The sequence below is a fragment of the Nilaparvata lugens genome, chromosome 2 (genome assembly GCF_014356525.2).
Source record: "Nilaparvata lugens isolate BPH chromosome 2, ASM1435652v1, whole genome shotgun sequence".
NCBI classification, from domain to species: domain Eukaryota; kingdom Metazoa; phylum Arthropoda; class Insecta; order Hemiptera; family Delphacidae; genus Nilaparvata; species Nilaparvata lugens.
In genome coordinates, this window is record NC_052505.1 from 61,745,683 (window position 1) to 61,767,307 (window position 21,625).

The 21,625-nt window shown below is 34.6% G+C and overlaps 1 protein-coding gene across 1 annotated transcript in view; it reads left to right on the forward strand.

The window, feature by feature from the left end:
* Positions 1 to 21,625, forward strand: part of LOC111043739 (protein dead ringer) — a 162,447-nt gene that overhangs the window by 91,718 nt on the left and 49,104 nt on the right. Inside the window, exon 6 of the mRNA XM_039422353.1 lies at positions 9,933 to 10,005. Coding sequence (XP_039278287.1) covers positions 9,933 to 10,005 — 73 coding nt within the window. The remainder of the gene's footprint in view (positions 1 to 9,932; positions 10,006 to 21,625) is intronic.

Consider the following 21,625-nt stretch of genomic DNA (forward strand, 5'->3'; position numbering starts at 1 on the left):
TCTGTCGTAACTTATCCTATTGTATCTGTCAATCTTTATTCTTCTAAACAAAATAGTTTTAATTTCTCATTTATTCTTTTCATGATACCCCTAATCTTTATCAATGTTTCATATTATTTCGTTGACTAGATCCTCATCCTTTTCTTTTCAACTTCTACTCTTCATTCCTTCATGCTTTTCAATAGTTTAACTCTTCATAATATTCTCTCTTCAGCTTTATTATCAATTTCCACTGTCACATTCTGTCATATGATTTAATTTCTCGTGATTTTCTGTCTTGTTTATCTTCTCTCATAGTGTTTTTCAGTCCTTTTGAGTTTCAAACTGACCTAGTTCTCACTCTTTATCTTGTCTTTATGTTACCTTCTTTTCCCCGTAATTCTTTATCTTGCATCTCAGTTCTCATCTTCATTTCACGTATATTACGAGTATATTTCACGAGTATAGATCAACTCATATTTCACAAGTTTCACAAGCTTTCTCATTGTCTTTCACACATCTTATCCTGCACAGTCTCTTTTACTTCTCCATAATCTGTTATTCATGTCCTATTCTCTTTTCGTTTTTGATCAGTGGTTCTCTTTCATATTATTACTAATTCTCAATCTATCTGATCCAATTGGTTAACATCTGCTTTCTCCCACTTTCCACATTCTTCTTCAATCCTCATTATTGCTCTAGCTCCTTCTCTCTCCCTGGTCATCCTCTCCATTCTCCATCATCCTCCTCCTCCTCTCCTGTTCCTGCACTTTCCACTAACGTTCCACCCTCCTTCTACTCCATCACTCTTGTTCGTCTCCTCACATGATGTGTAGGGGATAAACACTTCATTTCCGCCCTCTTGATACATTTACACATGGAATATAACTATAAATATTCTCTCAAAGCTATGCATTTCACGTTCCGCCCCCAGCTTCCAACCCCTTGTCATAGAGGCAATGCTGCATTCCGTTCGAATTCACAGAAATAGAGTCGTTTCATAAGGGTGGATTTTAGAAGGATACACCCCTCCCACTAATAATCTGTCCCAACTTTAGTTTGATCTTTTATTATTATTATTAGATTGTTGATTTTGGGGTGATTCGTCCTTCATCAACAGATGATAAGGCAGCATCTTCCTGCTTCTGTTTCGTCCACAGTAATAGCAGTTTCTAAAATTAATAATCTCAACTCTTAAATTAAATCTTTTATCATTCAGGATTAAACAAGGCTTTTGAGATAAATTCAACTGGAATATAGCTTATTTTTATTTGTTAGTGCTTAGTGGAATTAGTTCAACACTGCTTTCATGAATATAATTTATTCAAATGAATGATATTTTACAATTTGATAATATTGTTTCTTCTCTCTTGATATCCATTTTCGTTCTATGAATTATTTACATAGTCCAACATCTACATCTCACACTTGCGATATGTTGAATCAATTTTAAATTTTTTATTTCCATATATTTTTGATTCTCTCTTTCTCTCTCTCTTTTTCCACTTTCGGTTGGTGGTAGAACCTCACCAAAAATCCAGGTTCCTTCATATCCCACATTCTTCCTCCCTCAACTACCTTAAAATCATTTCACTTGAACCTTTATATTTTCCAGTTCCCTCTCAATTCTGTCTATTCAAATTATTTCATCCCAAATTATTAATAATTGCGTAAATTTTTCACATTGCAATAATTGAGTATAATTATTTTATTTTATTTATTATTCTAGAGGTAATGATCATTATTATTAAGTTATTGCCATACGTCTTGTTAGACCTGGCAATCCAAAATTAATTAAATAAAATATCAAATATCTCTCTAACACACACACTCTCCCGATCTACTGCCTCCCTCTCTCAATCTCTCAGCTAGCGCGAGCTATTTTCATGCCGTGAAAAATTGAAACGACAGAACTTGCTTGCTTGATGTCGGTTGGTCGACGTCTATTTAAAGATGATTTGAAGATTTCAAAAGCGAGATGTCTGTCTGCCCCCCCCCTCTCCGTATCAACTCACCCCCCCCCACACTACGCCTGCCTGTTGATATGATGTGCCACATGACAGAAGGTGAGTTTATAAAATTAGATGAGTTTAATGATTGAAATGATGATGAGACTCCCGCTATCGTTCGATATCAACGCGTTGGCAGATTTAATGCTAGCCTCTTGATGGTCTAATTTAATGGTTTCAGAACAGTAATGTTCATAACAGTGAAACATTCATACTTTGTGTATTCAATAGACAATAGTCTTTGCGTTTTCACATGGCAGGGATTTTGAAATTTCAGATTATATTTATCAATAATGTTTGTAATGGGACACTGTATACTGTATAGGGTTTCTTGGAAAAGCCACGTCTTACACGAACAGTGCACTCTTCAGGATGCTATTTTCTAGTGCGATTTTAATAACACAATAATTATCCTCGTGAACAAGCAATAGTTGTTGTATTGTACTATTCACCGTGAGTCAGTTCTATTGTAAATCAATATTGTTAGATGATGAAATTGGAAATGTGACTGGAATCTCAGAAATTTTTCACAGATGTACTATGAATTTCATCAATTTATTTTTGTACTCTTATTAATATGCAGTATCATCAGTAGACCTCATCCTCAGCACAGCATAATAGAGCAGAACCTTCTAATGAGAATAAAAATGAAATGCATTTTTATAGGCCTACAATAATTATATAATATTATTTTTCTACAATTGCGCGTAAAAAAAGAATTTACACACTATACTCAATTCTCCTCGTAAAACAGCTTATTTCTGAGGAGAATCTACTTTTTCGCTCGCTAACCATCTGCGCATGCGCAGTAGATTTTCTTTACGCTCGCTAATCATTCGCGCATACGCAGAAGAGTTTCTTTACGCTCGCTAATCAGCTGATGGTAAGCAGCCCGCCAAAAGTAGGTCAGATCTTAACCTAAAAAGTCGGTAATTGTACTGTGATTGTATCGGTTCTGCATTATGCAGCCATGATGGATATCAGTGAAGACGAATTATTTATTTACTCTGCCGATATAAGTAATTTAACAGGTTTGGGCAGTTGTAGAAAAAAATTTATATGTAATTCGCGCGTAATGCTTCTTTATCGTTCTTGCAAAATTATCTGTTTTGCGCGAGCGATAAAGTCGCGCATTACGCTCTTAATTATTTAAGATATATCATAATAGCTATTTACACATATTATATAGTATTCTTCCAGGTTCAGTGTACATACATTTTTGAGTATCTATTTAAATAATTGATAATGATGTGATCGTGACCTGAATAATGATGGTCATTATCAAGATTTTGTTGGTTGAGATCTTGTACTTGTATCTGTTACTGTTCATAGTTTGGGACCTTGGATGATGATTTTTTTGAAAATTGTCATGTTGGATTGTATAATTTTTGGATTCAACTGACATTTTGAATCTCAACTGCTAGCGTTTTGCTGGTCCTAGATTAACATAGGTTGATACAATCAAGAATTACGTTCTTGTTTGACCTTGGGAATTCGTGCGGGTTTGATCACCTGCTAACGATCCTTAAGGATGAATTTAATTGATAACGAGTCAGAATCTGGCGGATGAAAAATAATTAATCGATGCCTAATCGAGAACGATTAAAAATAAGAAAAAACTAGCTAATCAATAACGGAGGACGGGACGTGACTGACTGGTCTGTGTAATTAATTACAATATGGCCGCCCGCTGAGACCACGGCTATAGCTAACACAAATTAATGAAATTCAAAACGGATATTGTCATCAATCATATTCATCGGGAATGAATGAGAGGGATGAACATTGCGTTTTTGTTTTCGACGATTTCAGCTGCATTTTGAAAAGAATTATCGGAAAAATAGTAAACATGAGCTGACAGCCGATTCAACTTATGCAACTTTTCAAATCTCAGGAATAGAAGGATTACTAAAAAATGAATGTTTCATTTTTGTCGGAACGAATTGAAAATAGATTGTTTTGAAGTAAGTTATTACAGCAAAGACGATTTCTTATAGATCTTTTAATAAATACAAATGTAGCCCAGTCAAATTCAACTTGCAAAAATAGGATACTACTAGGCCTACTTGTGTACTAGTGAGCTCTTATAAGCTCTGATTGAGTCGAGTTGAGTTTCTCTTCTATTTTGTGTCTTGAGATTTTCTCTTTAACCTTGATTTATTTGATTTTTTCTCTTGAGCACCTTTCATGATTATCCACCACTTAGTACGATAATTGATATAAAATATCTCAGCATCCTTTTTAACCCACAAAATTTGGACAAAAATGAATAATGGACTCATATATCTCTCTATATTTAATACTGAATGGATAGATGAAACTGAACAAATTCAAACCAAGAAAAATCATATTATCGTTTATGAGAATCAATTCCTTATTTTTTTCAGATAGTTGAAGTGGTCAGGCTGTTTCAACACTTTGTAATTAACTGTATTACTTTGTAGATTCTAAAAAAAGGTTTACAAGAGACCCATAAGTGGCCTACCACCTACAGTGAGCCGGTCTACAACAAATGTTACGGAGCAAATTAAACAGAAGCATAAAAGATTTTGAAATGATCCTTAAATGCGATTCGCGCATTCCACTTAATTTATTTTTCCAGATGCACAAGTAGAGATAGATATGAGAAGAAATAAAGCAGTAGCAGAAGAAGGAAAAAGATTAGAAAAGGAGGAGAAATGAAAAGAAACGATGAAGAAAGAAAAGAGTAAGGGGTATGGCAACTAATGAGTGCAATGGTCGAACATAGGGAATCAATCACCCTGTTTCTCCTCTCTTTCTAACTCAGTGTTAATCGGTTTCGATCGATTGCTCGTAGTTATTCGAGCTCAATCATCACTCAATCACTCGAGTAAACTCGAGTTCTTCTCCCTCCCTCTCCTCATTCGTTACATCACTCACCTGCATTTATCTAGTATTTCTCTTCTCAATCACTCATTTTTTGTTGTCTTCTTTTTTTATTGTCTCTTTCTCTCACCCTGTAACGATATTCCCTTTTTCATAATATGGTTACCGCACAAAGATAGAAGAAACCTATTAAGGCGCAGTTGCTCATCATTTATAAAAATATACTACTGCTTCTTCCTCATCTCGTTATTTTTTAGGTATTTATAATTCATTAATTGTGTGTAATTTGGTTATGTATTATGAACTTCGATTGATTTTGTATTGAGACTATTCTGCTAAACGCTTGGTGAATAATAAATTAATAGAGAGCAGGTATTTTTAAACGTTTAATTCTCTGACTGCGTACGATTTCTTACTTATCTATAACAAATAAGGGGAAGAATTAGCCTATACACATACGGAATAGGAAATACACAAATGACGCATCATCTCGCCTGAACTACTGGACTGATTAACTTGAAATTTTTTACTTTCCTTACCTATGGTAATAGGGCTTTACTTTCCTTGCCTATTACCATAGGTGAGGAAAGTATTGCTTTCCGAAGAAAAGGTACCCCAATTTCTATAAGTTTCAAGGTCCCCTGAGTCCAAAAAAGTGGTTTTTGGGTATTGGTCTGTATGAGTGTGTGTGTATGAGTGTATGTGCGTCTGTGTACACGATATCTCATTTCCCAATTAACGGAATGACTTGAAATTTGGAACTTAAGGTCCTTACAATATAAGGATCCGACACGAACAATTTCGATCAAATGCAATTCGGCTAAAATGGCGAAAATGTTGTCAAAAACAGGGGTTTTCGCGATTTTCTCGGAAACGGCTCCAACGATTTTCATCAAATTTTTACCTATAATAGTTATTGATAAACTATATCAACTGCTACAAGTCCCATATCTGTAAAAATTTCAGGAGCTCCGCCCCATCTATGCAAAGTTTGATTTCAGTTTCCCAATTATCAGGCTTCAGATACAATTTAAACAGGAAATTCAAGTGAAAAAGATTGAGAGTGGAAATCTCTACAATTAATGTTCATTAATATTTTCACCTACAATTGAAAATAAGCTCGAAATTCGAGAAAATGTGATTATTGAATTACAAACTGTTTGCAACTGTTGATTCAATTAAATCATTCACTATGAAGAGATAGCAGACCTCGTGTGTCTCCAGCGTATTGTCCTGTCACCAGCTGGCTCACATCTTTAAATAGTAGACTTGAGATGCGCGTGAACACTAGCGTCAGGGGATCAATTTTCATAACGGCAAGGAAAGTTGTGGGAGTGCACCACACCAGATTTTTATATTATAGATTCTTAATTTACCGAGGATGGTTAAAGGCCTATTTTAAATTCTTCTAGATATTAGTGGATCAAGTTTTTAATTAGACCCTAGTGAAGCGCGGGTTACCTGCTAGCTATGATATAATTATTCCATTTAACTTCATATTGAGATTATCAAGTAAAGTATGCTACTGTTAGTAAAATTTCTTACTAACTTACTAAAGCTTTTAGTAAAGCTTGTTGGCGTAATTCAACAATTCTACAAAAATAATTTCAATTATTGTTGTCATGGATTTTCTTGTGAACGAAGCGGGAGTTTAATGTGATTGAAATGTAATAATGTGATTGAAGACGTTGTCTCTTGTCCAAGCTGCATTGATGACGTCGACTCTGCACCAAATTTATCGTGAACAAAAAGATTGAGAACGATTCCCTCTAATATTAGAATTGCATTCTTCTTTTAGTCTTGTAGTATTAATAGTCTTCTTAGTATTCTTGTAATATTCTCATATTGTATGACATGTATGATGTACTGAGAAAAATTAATTAATAACACCACAGATATGAAAAAAAAGATTATGAGAAATTTTAGAATTGTTCCATAATGAAAGCTTGAACATTTAGTATGAATTAAATACAATAAGAATGATTCTATCTAACAGATAACTCAATGTTTTCTTCCGATTCAATCTGTCTGAATAACTGAGAAAAACGTCAATGAATAACACTAAGGAATTTTCAAACATAGTACTCATATTTTTAAAAGTTACCTATCAACAACTCAATCACTCAAAAATCGTTGTGTCCTTTTCTTTTTAATTATTGATGCTGTTGAAATATCAAACGTCCTTCTCCATTATTACTATTGGCTGTGCTATTGGCTTCATTGAATAATGATGACTTTTCAGTCGATTAGAATTGGCCTGAGCACCCCTCACCCCCTCCCTTCATCATCCACCTGCCTGCTATAAAATATCCAAAACGGAGATGCTTTATTCTGCATTTTAATTGGAAATAATTTTTTACAAAGTTAAACGCTATTCACGCGCGCACACGCGCACACGATTAGTAGCAGCAACAGGGCAGAGAGTTATGGAGAGGATTGGAAAGAGACAGAGTGATTGGAGGAGAGTGAGTTGGTGAGAGGGAACGAGTTTGTGATCGATGAGAGGGGGACACATTAAACTGGGCCCATTCCTATTGTATTCGCTCGGGGCTATTAAAATAATATTTCGAATACACACGCGCTCACTCTATAATGGTAACGGCCATCATTTCCATAAACTACGGACGCTGGATAAAAAATTGGGAAAAAGGATAAGAGAGAGAGAGAGAAAGAAGTACAACAGAAGAATCAAAACGATTCGCTCTAAATCATGGCTTGGCTGCGAGTTTGATGTTGGCGGTGGTGAAGAATGTAGGAGGAAAAGGAGGAAGAGATGGAGGAGGAGTAATAAGAAGATGGAAAAGGGTGATGAGGAGAAGGAGGTGATAGAATGATGAGTAAAATGCATGAAAGAGGAGGAAGTTGAATGTATAGTAGAGAGGAGTTAATGCGTACAAAGGAATCTTGAAGAAAATTATTTTATTACATGGTTTGATATAAAGGGAGATAGTTTTATTGGCTGAAAAATAACAAAATATTATTTAGAGCTTGTCACAAAAATTGCATCTGGGGGAATTAGGCAACAAGGCTACATCAGGCTAAATACTTTATTAAAGCTCTATGAGCTATAAAACTATGAATGAGTGAACTCTTACTGGAAGAAGGATTAGGTGAAGGTAAGAGGTGAAGTAGAGAAGGAGAAGAAGGAAAAAGAAGAGAATATGAATAACAATTGAAAAACGAATAATTAATTCTTGTCAGATAATGAAAGCAAGAAGTTGATGAGGGGAGAATCATGTCTAAGAATAAAAGTTTTATTCTTGTGAAAGAAGGAGATGAGTGTGAGTGATGAGTATTGAAAATCAAGAGTATAATAAAAAGAGGGCAAAAAAAATGGGATATTAGAAGAGAATGGGATTAGTATTCTGTATTGCTCATTTAAACTGTAAATGTGCTTTACAATATATTTCTCATGGCCTCTACTTCCTTGTAATACAACAAATATAATAAATAAACACGATAATGGAGAAATGAACACATGATAATGAATATTGGCAGATTACAGGTGTCTACGAGAAACTTGTTTTATACGTTTTGCATAGAGATAGAGATGGAGATCTCATCAATGTCTTCTACAACCCGTTCTATAGTGACATTAATATTGAATATTGATGGGAAATCGATTTAATAATTTCCCACTAGTAGCTATTATGGCATCAATAAAATTTGAATATGTAGTTTATCGAACTCCGGGATGTAATACAGTCTACTGTTTTCTCCGATCATTCTATGATCCAATGAATGTGCATACGAATAAAACATGCATTAATGTTAAATATGCATCAGTCAAGTCTATTCGAAGTCCTGAATTCTTACTCCCTTGAAAATAGTTTTTATTCTTCCAGGAATGAGGTAGTTTACGTCCTCCATGTGACAAAAATATTTAATAAATCATGCATGAGAGGGTTATATTTACAGTCAGTTAAAAAAACTTATTTAGAAAAAGAATCTCTAAATAATCATTGTTGGACATCAGTTGAAAAACTTATTTGGAAAAAGATTCTTTAAATAATCATTGTTGGACATTTGACTATTGAGATAAGAGAAAGTCGCAGCAAGTCAAAATTCTAACACTGACCGTAACATTCAAAGTGGTCCATTAGAGGATTACTAGCATGGGCACGTGTTAATTTTTACAGTTAGGGGCCAAACATATTTACATTCGAAGATAATAATGATAATTATTTTAATAAAGCCTGTCGCTGACTGCTATTCACCGGGCTACGCCTTTTCTTAAGCATGAATGCCAATTGCTAATGGCTAAGCTGAACCAGTGACAACTGAGTAATCAAGTGAGTATTCAAGTACTCATTCAAATTAACTGTTACTAGTCCAGCAAACACAATTGAATCTGCCAGTTCCGCTAACGGTCTCCTGTTCACCTGTAATTATTTTCTACAGGAATATGGCGGCCATTTTGTTTAATTTGTTTGGAATTTGTCACTGCTCCTCTTTACAATCTGCTTTGAGTTTTGTTCAGGTATTGACCCAGATTTTACTATGAAAAATATGTTTTCAATACACGCATGGATACACAACAATCAATTCATTTAGAAACCGTACCTATAACATTTTATTTTGAAACTATAAAGCAAATATCATGATACTGTAGTTGAAAACAGGGCAGTAAAATGAACTCAAAAAATCCAACTATAGAAATTCAAACTCTGCAATATAAGCTGCATTAATGATAATATGAATTACTGTACCTTATTAAATTTATACTATATTATTGAATATTATGAGATCTTAAATGAAATTAATATATTTTCCCATATTTGTTGAATATTTGAATTTATCTATTCTTTGTTGTTATTATTGAAATGTTTCAATATTCACACATTATTTGATGCTCACAGCGTCACACGTCACAAGTCAACGCTCACAGCGAGCTGTTATTGGCTGATGCTGTTATTATTGGAGAGTCTCCGTTTTTTCAAGCATAATAATTTTAATAACAAATTATTGTATTCCAATGGATTGATTCAATCCACCATTTTTCCTGTCCACTGATGATTATTATTTCAATTTAAATTTTGTTGGATTTTTCGGTTTTATCGTGATATAAATCTAATTCTCATGAATTTTGTATTACAGTTGTATGAGCTGAGTGATGATCCCAAGCGTAAGGAGTTCCTAGATGACCTTTTCAGCTTCATGCAAAGGAGAGGTAAGTCGAGAATCAAATGTATAGGCTTACTCATTTCTAAATGCATCATAAAACAACGGATGCAGGGCAAGTTTTATACAAAATTGTGTATTTTTAATGCCAGTACAATACCGGTTACCATGTAATAGTTGTTTTTGTGAGACTCAATATAATCAAATCAATGTTTGTAAATTTTTAAAATTTTATTCATTAGTATAATAACTAAAACATGCAAATTTCACTTGACAGACTATATATTATTCCACAGGCATTGTTGATAACTGTTGGAATTCCATCATTTAGCTTGCTTGTAAGTGTTGTGGCTTAACTTGAGCTATTTAGGCTCAACTGATAGGAAATGATGTTTTACCCAATTGAGCCTACTTAAATTGAACTTCTCCCGTTTCAAAGAAACATGCGAATTTCCTTGTCCACTAATTACCAGGCTAACCTATGATGAACAGGTCCCAAGACTCTGATAAAGGAATGAATTTTATCAAGTTTAACTAACACCGTAGCATTAAAAGGCTGAAAACAAACTGATAAATTGAGTGATCAGAGTAGATTAAACTTGACTAAAACGACAGCGGATGTGAACTTTTTTGAATAAAAGATAAAGTAACTCATTTGTGTTATCTAGCATGTGGAGGTAGGGTTCTGATGTCAAGTTATGGCTGGGTGATCATTTTACCTATTACTTGTATTATATAGATAGTTGAATGCTAGATTCATATTTAGGTTTCTGTGGGAATTTTTCGTACTCCATAATACACGTTACCATCATTTCTCGAGCAAATATATTGGCGTGCCTCTCTAGGTAGCTAGTCAAAAACGTGGTCCAATGAAACTCCTTAGTTGATCATCAATCAGGATTGTCTTCAATTTTGTAATATTGAATTTCTTCCTTCAGAAAAAGTGTATACAACTAGTGATATCACTTCTAAAACTTAACTCCTCTGCACCTCTTGAGGTCTGGTTACATAAAAGCCTGTTAATATTTTAATCATGTTTAAATTCCCCGAGAACCAATCAGAGAAAGCTTTTCTGAGGAAAAACTAATGTATTCCAACCTTAAAATGAAAGTGTTATTGTGCATTACATTATAAGTGGATCTTTAACTCTCAATTTGAAACTCAGTTTTTGCAGGACGGACACAGAAATGTCTCCCGGCTACATAGGCCAAAGAAGTTATTGACACTTTGAATGTTTTCGATTTTTGAATTAGCCTATGAGTGCATATGCATATAATATATGAGGAAAAACTTCTGTGATGGTTCTGGTGACATTTATTCACGGTTAAAATTTAACAGCCTTCTGTGCATCTGAGCCAGAATGTTAGTTTCGAACTTAACATTGTAGATTGTAGATGGTTTGGGAGTCGAGAGGGAGCCATGGCACATCATTTAGCGAATTGTCAATTCTGATTATGAAGAGCAAGACTAAACATTCAAATTGTCTATTCAAATTTACTAAGAATAGACTAAGAATAAATTTACTAAATAATAGATGGGTGCCGGTACCTATTTTCACACCACGAAAAATGCTTCAATAGAAAGACGTAGAGAGGAGGTATTTATTTCCATCAAAATTATTCATATATCAGAAAGATAAATCACCTCGATTTCTCTCTCTCTCTCTCTCTCTCTCTCTCTTTCTCTCTCTCTCGTCACTCGAAAAATGCCACTATGCACAATGTAGAAGAAACAAATCTAGTATCTCCTGATGGAAATTTCAATGTGTATTCCTTACTCCACCTGATAATGTCAATCTATCATGAGAGAATATCATATTTTTAAATTCACTTTCTCCAAATATCACGAATTGAACGGATTTCTCAAGAACTCTCTTCCAACGATCTCTCAAGAACTTTCTTACCTTCAAGAGGATACATCACTGCATCCAGCTTGTTCAATACCAGCCATGACTATGGGTATCATTTTCAGCTTTTCCAGATATGATCTGGAATGTAGGAAAAATAACATAGTCATTCTAGAACTACTCGTAGATCCATACAGACTTTCAAGAGTGTGATCTACGACTGGTAAGCAATATTTTGGTGAACATAACAAACCACTATCTATTCTATTGTCTCACTCACTCCTTCTATCCACCCATTTATCTCCATCTCTCCTCTCGTGCACTGAAACGTAGATTGCTCTCCAATCCCCATGCCTGCTCAACGAAGGATTACCTCGTACTCAGGTTGTAAAACAGACATTACGTTTTATCAATTACTATAATGGCCTGTTAACAGCCTCATCCTTTGCTCAAGACCTCTTTCATCGGCCAGCGACACTAGCGCCGTCTCACCGGGCAGCGGACAAACATAGAACTAATAAAAGGGCACAAGCTTTGCTCTTTTAATTACCCAAGGTGATGACGTGCAAAGCCAGCCCATGTAATGGCGCTTACTTTTATTGCCGTGTCTGCTTTAATAACTAACTCTGCAATTAATCTATAGAAGAGACAATAAACTGTAGAAATGTAATCAACAGTACACACGAGTATTGCTAAATAAATTATAACCCAGACAAATAGAAATATTGAGACATTTTTGTAGACTTGAATGATAAGTGAGAATTATATTCGTTAAAGTTAAATGGAGATATCAATACGTTGAAAAATAGTCTATCGTATTGATTTTAAATAGAGTTGAAGCGGTCGGGAATAACTGTACGTTAAACATAGTAGATTTAGCTGTATGATCCGACTAAAGTCTAGGGAAGATTTCGAAGAAAAATCTAATTAAATTTAATAACAATTAAGTTTGAGAATCCTGAAATAAATTCTAGCTTTAATAGATGATTGCTACTGTAATTTTCATAATTTAGTTCATTTTATTGATGTTTGATTTGAATTGCCAAAGTTCCTGACATCTGATTCCCATCAAGTACTATTTTTAATTGCATATTGAGCCATCTGTTGATACAAGGATACCTTACTACTTGATTCAATTATTATGACGAATGCTAATTTGTAGCTTTCCGTCAATGCCATGACACCGAGTTATCTTGTATTTGAATACACCAATCACGTGCATTGACTCATCCGCTTATGCGTTGTCTATCTCGATTCTACTTACTACGATTTTGCCTTCTCCCTCCTTCTTCAATAATTTTTCCTCCACCTCATCCTCCGTACCTCCGTCATCTTTCCACCGCCATACTTGTTTCTTGTTCTAAATTCGATTCTTTGTCGAATTGTACACGTTCAGCTCAGAATAAATATTTGATCACGAACTTGGTGATTTCAATTACCATTTCAAATAGTCATGAAACTATATGAGTAGATTTTGAAGAGCGATGCTAATAGAATGGACGATATATTTGAAAGCGTCTCTCATTCAACCTTGAGTGCTTATTATCTCGTTATTTCACATTATTTTCGACTTAGTATCACAGGATTTCTATTTTCAGATAGTTTTTGAAGAAATAATGAATAAATGATTAGCTCTAGTGTACTCACAATTCAAGGTTGAACACTGTGCTCATCTACATATTAGTAAATTGAGAGCTTTTTCAATTAGAAATGTTCAATCATCACAATATTCTCGGCGTATCTTAATGAATATCATCATATAGGTTCATGATGATTTGTGATTAATTAATATAGCGTCAATATTTTATGTTGTAATAGGTGAACCTAGACGTTTTTATACTTCTCTTACCTTTTCAAACTATTGGTTCTAATTCTTTCTATAGGAATTTACTGTATTTGATTTGTAGAGCAACTGATACCCTCAGATTTAGTCACAAGATTCTTCTTGGGTTTATCATGTTCATGTTCAAATCATCCTTCTTCTTCTATATTATTGCTGTATTTAATGAAAACCAAAAATTGAATTGATTTCGATGATATGCACAGTGTATAAAAATCTGTATATCACCTAAGCTTAGTAAACTATTGTCATATCTTGATCATCTAGAATCTGGATAACAGTCTACAATGCATTTTACATGGTCACATATCACAAGATTACTTACACATCTCAAGAGTAGTGAAAAATGTTTATAGCAAATTTTATCCTGGATGTTCCATCTTAAGCGATCTTTTTTATATTTGATGAGACAATAATCATAATAAGATCAACACCAGAAATAAATTCATGATATGATCAACACGGAATATAAATTTATAATATGATCAACACTAAAAATAAATTAAATAATGTTTGCTAGGTCCAATCAATTTCTTCAAGACAAGTTTCATTTTGTCTTCCCTCAACTCGGATCGAGTGCGATCTATTGGTTTCGAATCATCATTAAAAATTCAGCGTCCGCGTCTCAAAATATCCCCCAGCCGCGGGGGGATTGGCGCTGAGCATTTATTGTATCATAAATCACCGCCGACGGAGTAATTTATCTGCGGTACGTTGGCAGCCTTGACTCAACCTATCAGCCTATCATCCGGCATGATTGTTGCTATCATTCTGATAAATAATGTCTTCTAATCGATACTAATTAATCATCGAGTTTAATTAAACTGGTTAGCTGTTTCTCATGCATACAGCCTTCCTAGTGTTTATACCTATACATTTTTTACAATATATACACGATAAATCGAAGTCTGCGTTTCGTGATGAGAGAGATGAAAGCTCGCTTCAAAGAGATAATTATTTGTATTAACTTTATATTAAACGCCAAGCCTTTAGTATGTTTTTCTAATTGTCTCTTTTTTTATCAGTCCTTCAAAAACACGGTAATTCGTCATTGAACGTGATATTTTTCTCTTCGATTAAGTTCGTGCTTCATGGGCCATTTTGGATTTCAAATGAAGAGACTCACTTTAATTACTTGTATGCTACAAGCATGTATCAATCAATGCAACTATTTAAAGGATGTCACATGTAGCTTGTTCAGGTCTACAGAACATATTATCTAGGACATTAATTTGTACCTAGATCGATTCTGTAAAATATATTGATCGACTTCTTAGATTTAGGTTCATTCTATGATGGAGTTTGAGCGAATACTAGTGGAAACGTGACGGATGAAAAGTTGGAAAGAGAAAATGGTTGAAGGTGATGGAGGTGATGAAGGAGGAAATGTGGAATGAGAATTTAGCATAAATTAGATGAATGAGACATGAGTAGGTTTAAAAAACTGTTGAAAAAAATATATTCATGGAGAATGAATCCATTGGAAATTGGAATAATGCTAAACATATTTTCATCAATGATTCCCAAAACAAGCTTCAACCAGCCAATTCTTGTTTTGAACCTCCATTGTGGGCTCAAACAAAATTAATAAGAGAGAAAAATCGTATATTTTAATAACCGTTTCAGCGGCTCAATAAAAAACAGTCCTCAAGTTAATTCAGAAATGGGCGGCTATTATGTGTTTGAGTGCTGTAAAAAGCATCCTGAACGATAAAAAAGTTATAAAAATTGAAGCATAACCCGGCGGTCAGATTGAGAGAAATATGTTTATTATTTTAAGCCTGTTTCGATATTGGCCACTCCATCGCCCCTCACCACCTAAATTCAACTCTTCTTCTAAATAATATGGCTGAGTTCATCGTTTAATACTCACAGTTTTCAATTAAACTCCGATGGTTGAACGATTTCCAAATCATTATACAGAGTGATACGATTATGCGTGATGCATGCTATATAAAACTCAGCGTGAGATTTATTATAGGAATTGGTTTTTTGTGGCAAAGGGGTGCGATGTAAGACGTCTACCAACATATTAAAACAAGACTATATAATCTTAATATAATATTCAGAGCAGTAATGCTTTTTACACGAATATTGGTACGCTATTATTTCTGAAAGAATTTTGGTTGTTCTGCTTCAAAAATCTTAGTTGATTATCTTCTTCTTATTTCATCATTAGTCTATTTTGATACAATATCAAAAGTGAATATTCCTTATTCACCTTGTGAACTTGACTTATCAACTCGACTCGTTTCGATCAACTTGAAGCTCTTGCTTTTGCTTCGAGGATTTTTTATTCCTGAGTAGGAGAACCCAAAAATCAGGTAGGTAAGGTTGCCTAACTGAGATTGATTGTAACTGACATAAGAACATATTTTCCTTAATTTCAAATGTGGTTTGCCAATATTTCCTAAGTAGAAGGTATTTGCTAAAAATCCTGGATAATATTTTTTTTTCATAAATATTGGAATCTGTTGAGGGTTTCCCACGACCCTAGCTAATTGAATAGATTTTTCTGCTTTGTAAAAGTACAATGCAGTAGAGGATAGAATGCAGAAACATATAGATAGGTAAACTCTGTTTTCATTATACGCCAGAAATGATCATTTTTATACAAAGAGAAATATATGTTCAATTGAATAAGTTTGTTGAACAATACCAATACCAATGCTAACTCCAACCGTCTCTCGATACCTATGCTTAGAACCGAATAATTGAACGGAATACAAATAATGTCCCCATTTGATTCAGGCCCCACCAGATGTTCATCCAGCAATCACACCTACAGGCTGAGATAGTACATGTTGTTCGGTTACAGTGACATCACTTCATAGAGGCGGCATTCCTTACAAATTATTTCCATTCAACTAATACTGACAGATTGAAGTGAATCTCTCTGTATTGTAGCAGCAGCCTATTAGTGTTTAGAAGCGTTGAAACAGGAGGGTTGGTCCGTGTTTGGAATTTGATCAGAAGGCGATTTCCAGATTATAAGAGAGAGATAAAAAGATGGAAAGCGCGCGAGAGAGAGAGAGAGGGAGTGAGAGGAGGAAGACTGATGAGAAGATATTGGAGAATGATCGATAAAGGGTAGATGTTAATCGAGTTCATAAGACATGAAAAATGAAAAGAGCACAAAGAAAGAAAGAGTGAGTGAGACAGAGTGATTGAGATTCATGAAATTCAGAGAAGAAGAGGGACAGAGTGTGTGTGTGTGTGAGAGGAAGTGATGAGAATTGACGGTGAATGTGATAAGGGGAGGAAGGTGTTAATCGAGTTTATAAGAGAAGCGAAGAAAGAGCAAGATTGAGTGAGAGAGTGAGTGTGAGTGAAGGAGAGAGAATAGCTGGAAGGCGACATCCCACGCCAATGGTGTGAATGCAACAGGAATGAAAAAACAAAGACCGATAAAAACTGAAATCAATTTATATTCATCGCCAGCTTGGCGCGAGCCAGCGACTACTAATTAAATGTCGGAAATATTTTATTTCCAAGTGAGTGCGAGCTAGAGCACCGACGAGAGAGAGAGAGCAATAATAAACGGATTACGAATAGAACCAGAAGACAGAAAAAGTGTGATGATTTATGGTTGTGGTGGTGTATGACCACTATAAACAGGTAAATGATAATCAACGCGTAATGGGCCTAGGCATGCCAGGCCCAAGGCAAGTATCGGCCAATCACGGGTGGTCTTCTAGACCCCGGTCACCCGAACCGGAGCAACTACCCCAGAGTCAATAATGTCGGAATTAGATCTGCTTTAGGAGAAAGTAGTCATATTTAATAAATCCAAGGTGTTTAAATATCAATAAAACCACATTAATATCAGCGTATATCCAATACTACATATTTCTACTCAAGAACAGGTCCTAGGCTTTTATTGGAATCAACTTCAACTAAAAATTTAGCTATGCATATTTTTATTACTGATACGAGTGTCTCTCTCGAGAAATAATATTTAAAAATTTTACAGTCATTCAATGAATCATTACTATTAATATAAGTTGAGGTTTATACTCTTATAATTAAGATTCTGAAAGAAATTGTAAACTATTATACCCTTCAGGCACGCCGGAGTAATGGATAACGTTGATTCTACTCTTCAGGTTTGTTTTTTTTTAAATAGAGAATATTTCATGAATTAACATCAAATGGCAAACAAATACAAAACAGAATTCTATCCACATGCATCAATATTGTATTTCTTACATATAAACGATGAACTTTTTTGTAACTGTGAACTACATAGTTAGTTGCTACATAGTTGCTTCTCCATAGAAGCAAATTATCACAAAATAGAAGAATGAGGTAAATAATAAATGAGAGAATAATAAGAAATGGATTGGTTAATACTGATAATGGCATTCAGTCTACCAGTGAAACGGATGAAAATGAGAAGGCTAGATAGGAAGGAAAAGAAAAGATGAAAGAAAGGGTTAGCTTGTTGAATAATTTATGCCCTATAACATAATAAATGCGCCAGTCCAAAATGTTTTAATAAGTTATATCAACTGGAATATTTGAATTCGGTACGACTTTTCTCTTCGATTTTGTATTCCACCCTTCTTCATCTTCTATTCCTCCATCTCTTCCTCTATACTTCTTCCTCCCCATATATTCTTCATATCGACGATATCGTTGGTAACATTTTCTCAGCTACATCTTCTCGAATCCATTACTGGCCGATACCATACCAATATTGTAACTAACCATCGCTGGGTGAGGTTGGTGGTCAAAACCTGGACACCTGGATATCCTTAGTTCATAATTCTCGCCCACTGGCCTCCATTATAATATCGAGCTATTTATGTATTAGAAAATAATACACTCCAACCAAATCACTGGTATATTTGTTTTGTGAAGTGTCAGAGAGGATGCTGTACAACCAATTAATGACTTATAATTGATTGGGTTCAAATGTATGCTCATAATTTTATCACTACTCAATTCTCCATATATTGTTGAATTTCTTGTGCAATCAACGATCATAAACAAATGATTTTTTTAAATCTAATCTCATGTTCCCAAAAATTATCATAATTAAGTAAATTTGAGATTACAATTACGATCATTATCCCACCCACGGTTATGCGTTACACGTCTTTATTAACATGCTGTAGGCCGTACAATTCTGATGTGCTGGAACACAGTTTTAAAGGATGAGTGAATGAGAAGGAAGCTGGAGAGAAGAGAGGGGAGATAGAAAAGAGGTGTTAATTGCTCTCTCTCGAGAAGGAGATAGTGTAAAGCAGCAGAAAGAAAAGAAGTTGAGGCGTTTTCTGGCTGTCTTATGAAGCGACTCATTAAGAAAGCAATCGGTCTTTTCAACAATGGCTTTAATAAGAGATCGCTTCATTTGTGAGTGTACTGTATGCTATGCTTTGCTTTGCTTTGGAAAGTGGTGCGGCATCCCAGGCCTTGTGATAGAAATTATGATTGCTATTGCATAGCAATTGACTGGGCTGTTTCTTTTCATTCATCCTTCCCTTTTTTCTTCACTCCTTCTTCTTCTGCTAATTCTTCTTCTTCTTCTTCTTTCTTCTTCTTCTTCTTCTTCTTCTTCTTCTTCTTCTTCTTCTCTTCTTCTTCTTCTTTCTTCTCTTCTTCTTCTTCTTCTTCTTCTTCTTCTTCTCTTCTTCTTCTTCTTCTTCTTCTTCTTCTTCTTCTTCTTCTTCTTCTTCTTCTTCTTCTTCTTCTTCAACCTCTCATCCCATGTTTCTGCCTCCTTTCCCTCTTTATCCTCCTCTTTTCCTCTTCAACTTCTTCCTCTTCCCCAATACTTACAATCAACAGATTTCTAGAGATGGAAAACTGGAAAAAATTGAATAAATCTGGAAAACTATATTGAGATCGAGGTACCATACTCAACTGTCAATCCTTGGTACCAATTTTTTTTTAAATTCTATGATCTAATATCAACATTAATTTTTCACTTCCATGTTCAATTTCAGCTAATCATTAAATATAGTATATATCGTCAATTTTATGCTTTTCCCAAGCATAATAGGCCTATAATATGATATAATATATTCCCATCCAACCAATGCTGGTGATATCAATATTGAGATTAGTAATTATTATTATTTTGATTATCAATATTAGATTATTAACCTCCTCCAAGTTCAGTCTCATATTCAACTATTATATTATGATATAATAAAATACTTATTTAGTTTTTACCGGGTTTTTGTACATACAGAAATCCAATCCACCTATTCAATTAATTATGCAATTATTGCGGAATGTATTATGATAATTATAATAATTATTTACTATTATTTATTATGCGGAAACCATTCTCTGCTGCAATGTAAGTCATAAATATCGGACAATCATCTCAAAATTATAATTTCCGTTGCAAGTGTGCGTTGTGAGCAATTTGGGCCAATACACATTCTGCCTTGAGGCACTGTACCGAATAACGACCACCCTGTATTCAAGTCACCCCTCCTACAACATAACGATCATCATATTCGTGAATATGAACTGAAACTCGCGGGGGGGGATCTGTAAGTATGTAGGTACCGTATATTATCATAACGATGCGTAACATAACGAAAACCACGCTTTGGAAGTCTTCAAATAAATGTGCAAATCATTGAAATCAACAGGTGTGGTAGGAATGGAGGAGAGGGTGATCGAGGAAGTGCAATAGAAGCGAGAGAGAATGAGAATAAATTGAAGGGAGGTAATATTACAAAGTAAAGGAGATGGAAAGAGAGATAATGAAAGAGGGATAGTGAGAGAGCGAGTGAGGATCTGAGAACATGTGTGAGGTACCTATGAGAGAAATAATGCTTTAGATGGGATGTATGATCGATGTCTAGTGCTTTGGGCAATATTGCTTCTATCTGCCTCATCGATCGCACTTTAATGCACGCATGAACGCGCGTGCGGGCACTTGCACGTGTGGGTGTATTGCATGGCAAAAGGGTACATATGATTAGTTTTAGCTAGTGGAAGCTTGTTCATTCATTTAATTGGGTTTGTAGCCTACAGGAAAGCAGTCGCACTCACTTTCTATTTTTATAAATTTAATGACTGATATGTTCCCATGTACAACATATATTCTCTTATTATTAGAATGGTATATCCTCATTATCTGAGATAAAATCAAATGAATTTGTTAATTTTGAAAAGTTTCAAGTTTTGAAGATCACATCAGTTTAGAACAAAATACACCACATAAACAAAAGTACAGTACCTTTCCTAGAACAGAACTAAACATTTAGTTTCCTAGACTGTGAAATCCAACCAACTTACTGAAAACTCTTTTTTGGGGAGAGAAACAGTAATATTGACTTATCGAAGAATACATAAATTATATGTTGAAATTGAATGAACACTGTTATCTGAGAGGTTTGAGAACTGTTCCATAATATTATAAATACACAGGTTCTCTTTTCAACAACTGATGCAACTGATGATGATGATGATGATGATGATGATGTCTTGAGCGTTGAATCATACAATGCTTTCACTTCATACTGCCTAGGAACTGTCGTGATATTATGGCCCTGAAATAGATCAGGTACGACCTGAAAACTCCAAGACAAGATCTTTGCCAGTCAGGTCACAATATTACTATACTGTTCAACAACCCAACAATATACCTATGCTCGTGAAATAAGACCGTTCAAAAAACATCCAATTCTCCACAGCCTTGTGAGTATCTGATCACTTTAAAAGCTGCACATTTTATTACCTCATCTCATTCCAATCGACTTTAACTGATGACCAAAAGTAGAAAAAAACTGCCTGATAAATAGTATCTAATCTAAGAGCAAGCAGGAAGAATAGTATTAAACAGTAGCTGCAGGCATTCCAATACATAATAAATGATAGGCGAACAATGTTGAAAGGCATTAGGAGCATTTTTTGAGGCGAAAGAAAGATGGAAGATTGTCTTCAGGAGGAGAAGATACGAGAGCAAGTGAGAGGGAAGAAAGATCTTGTTTGTTTTTTATTTTATAACGAGTGTTT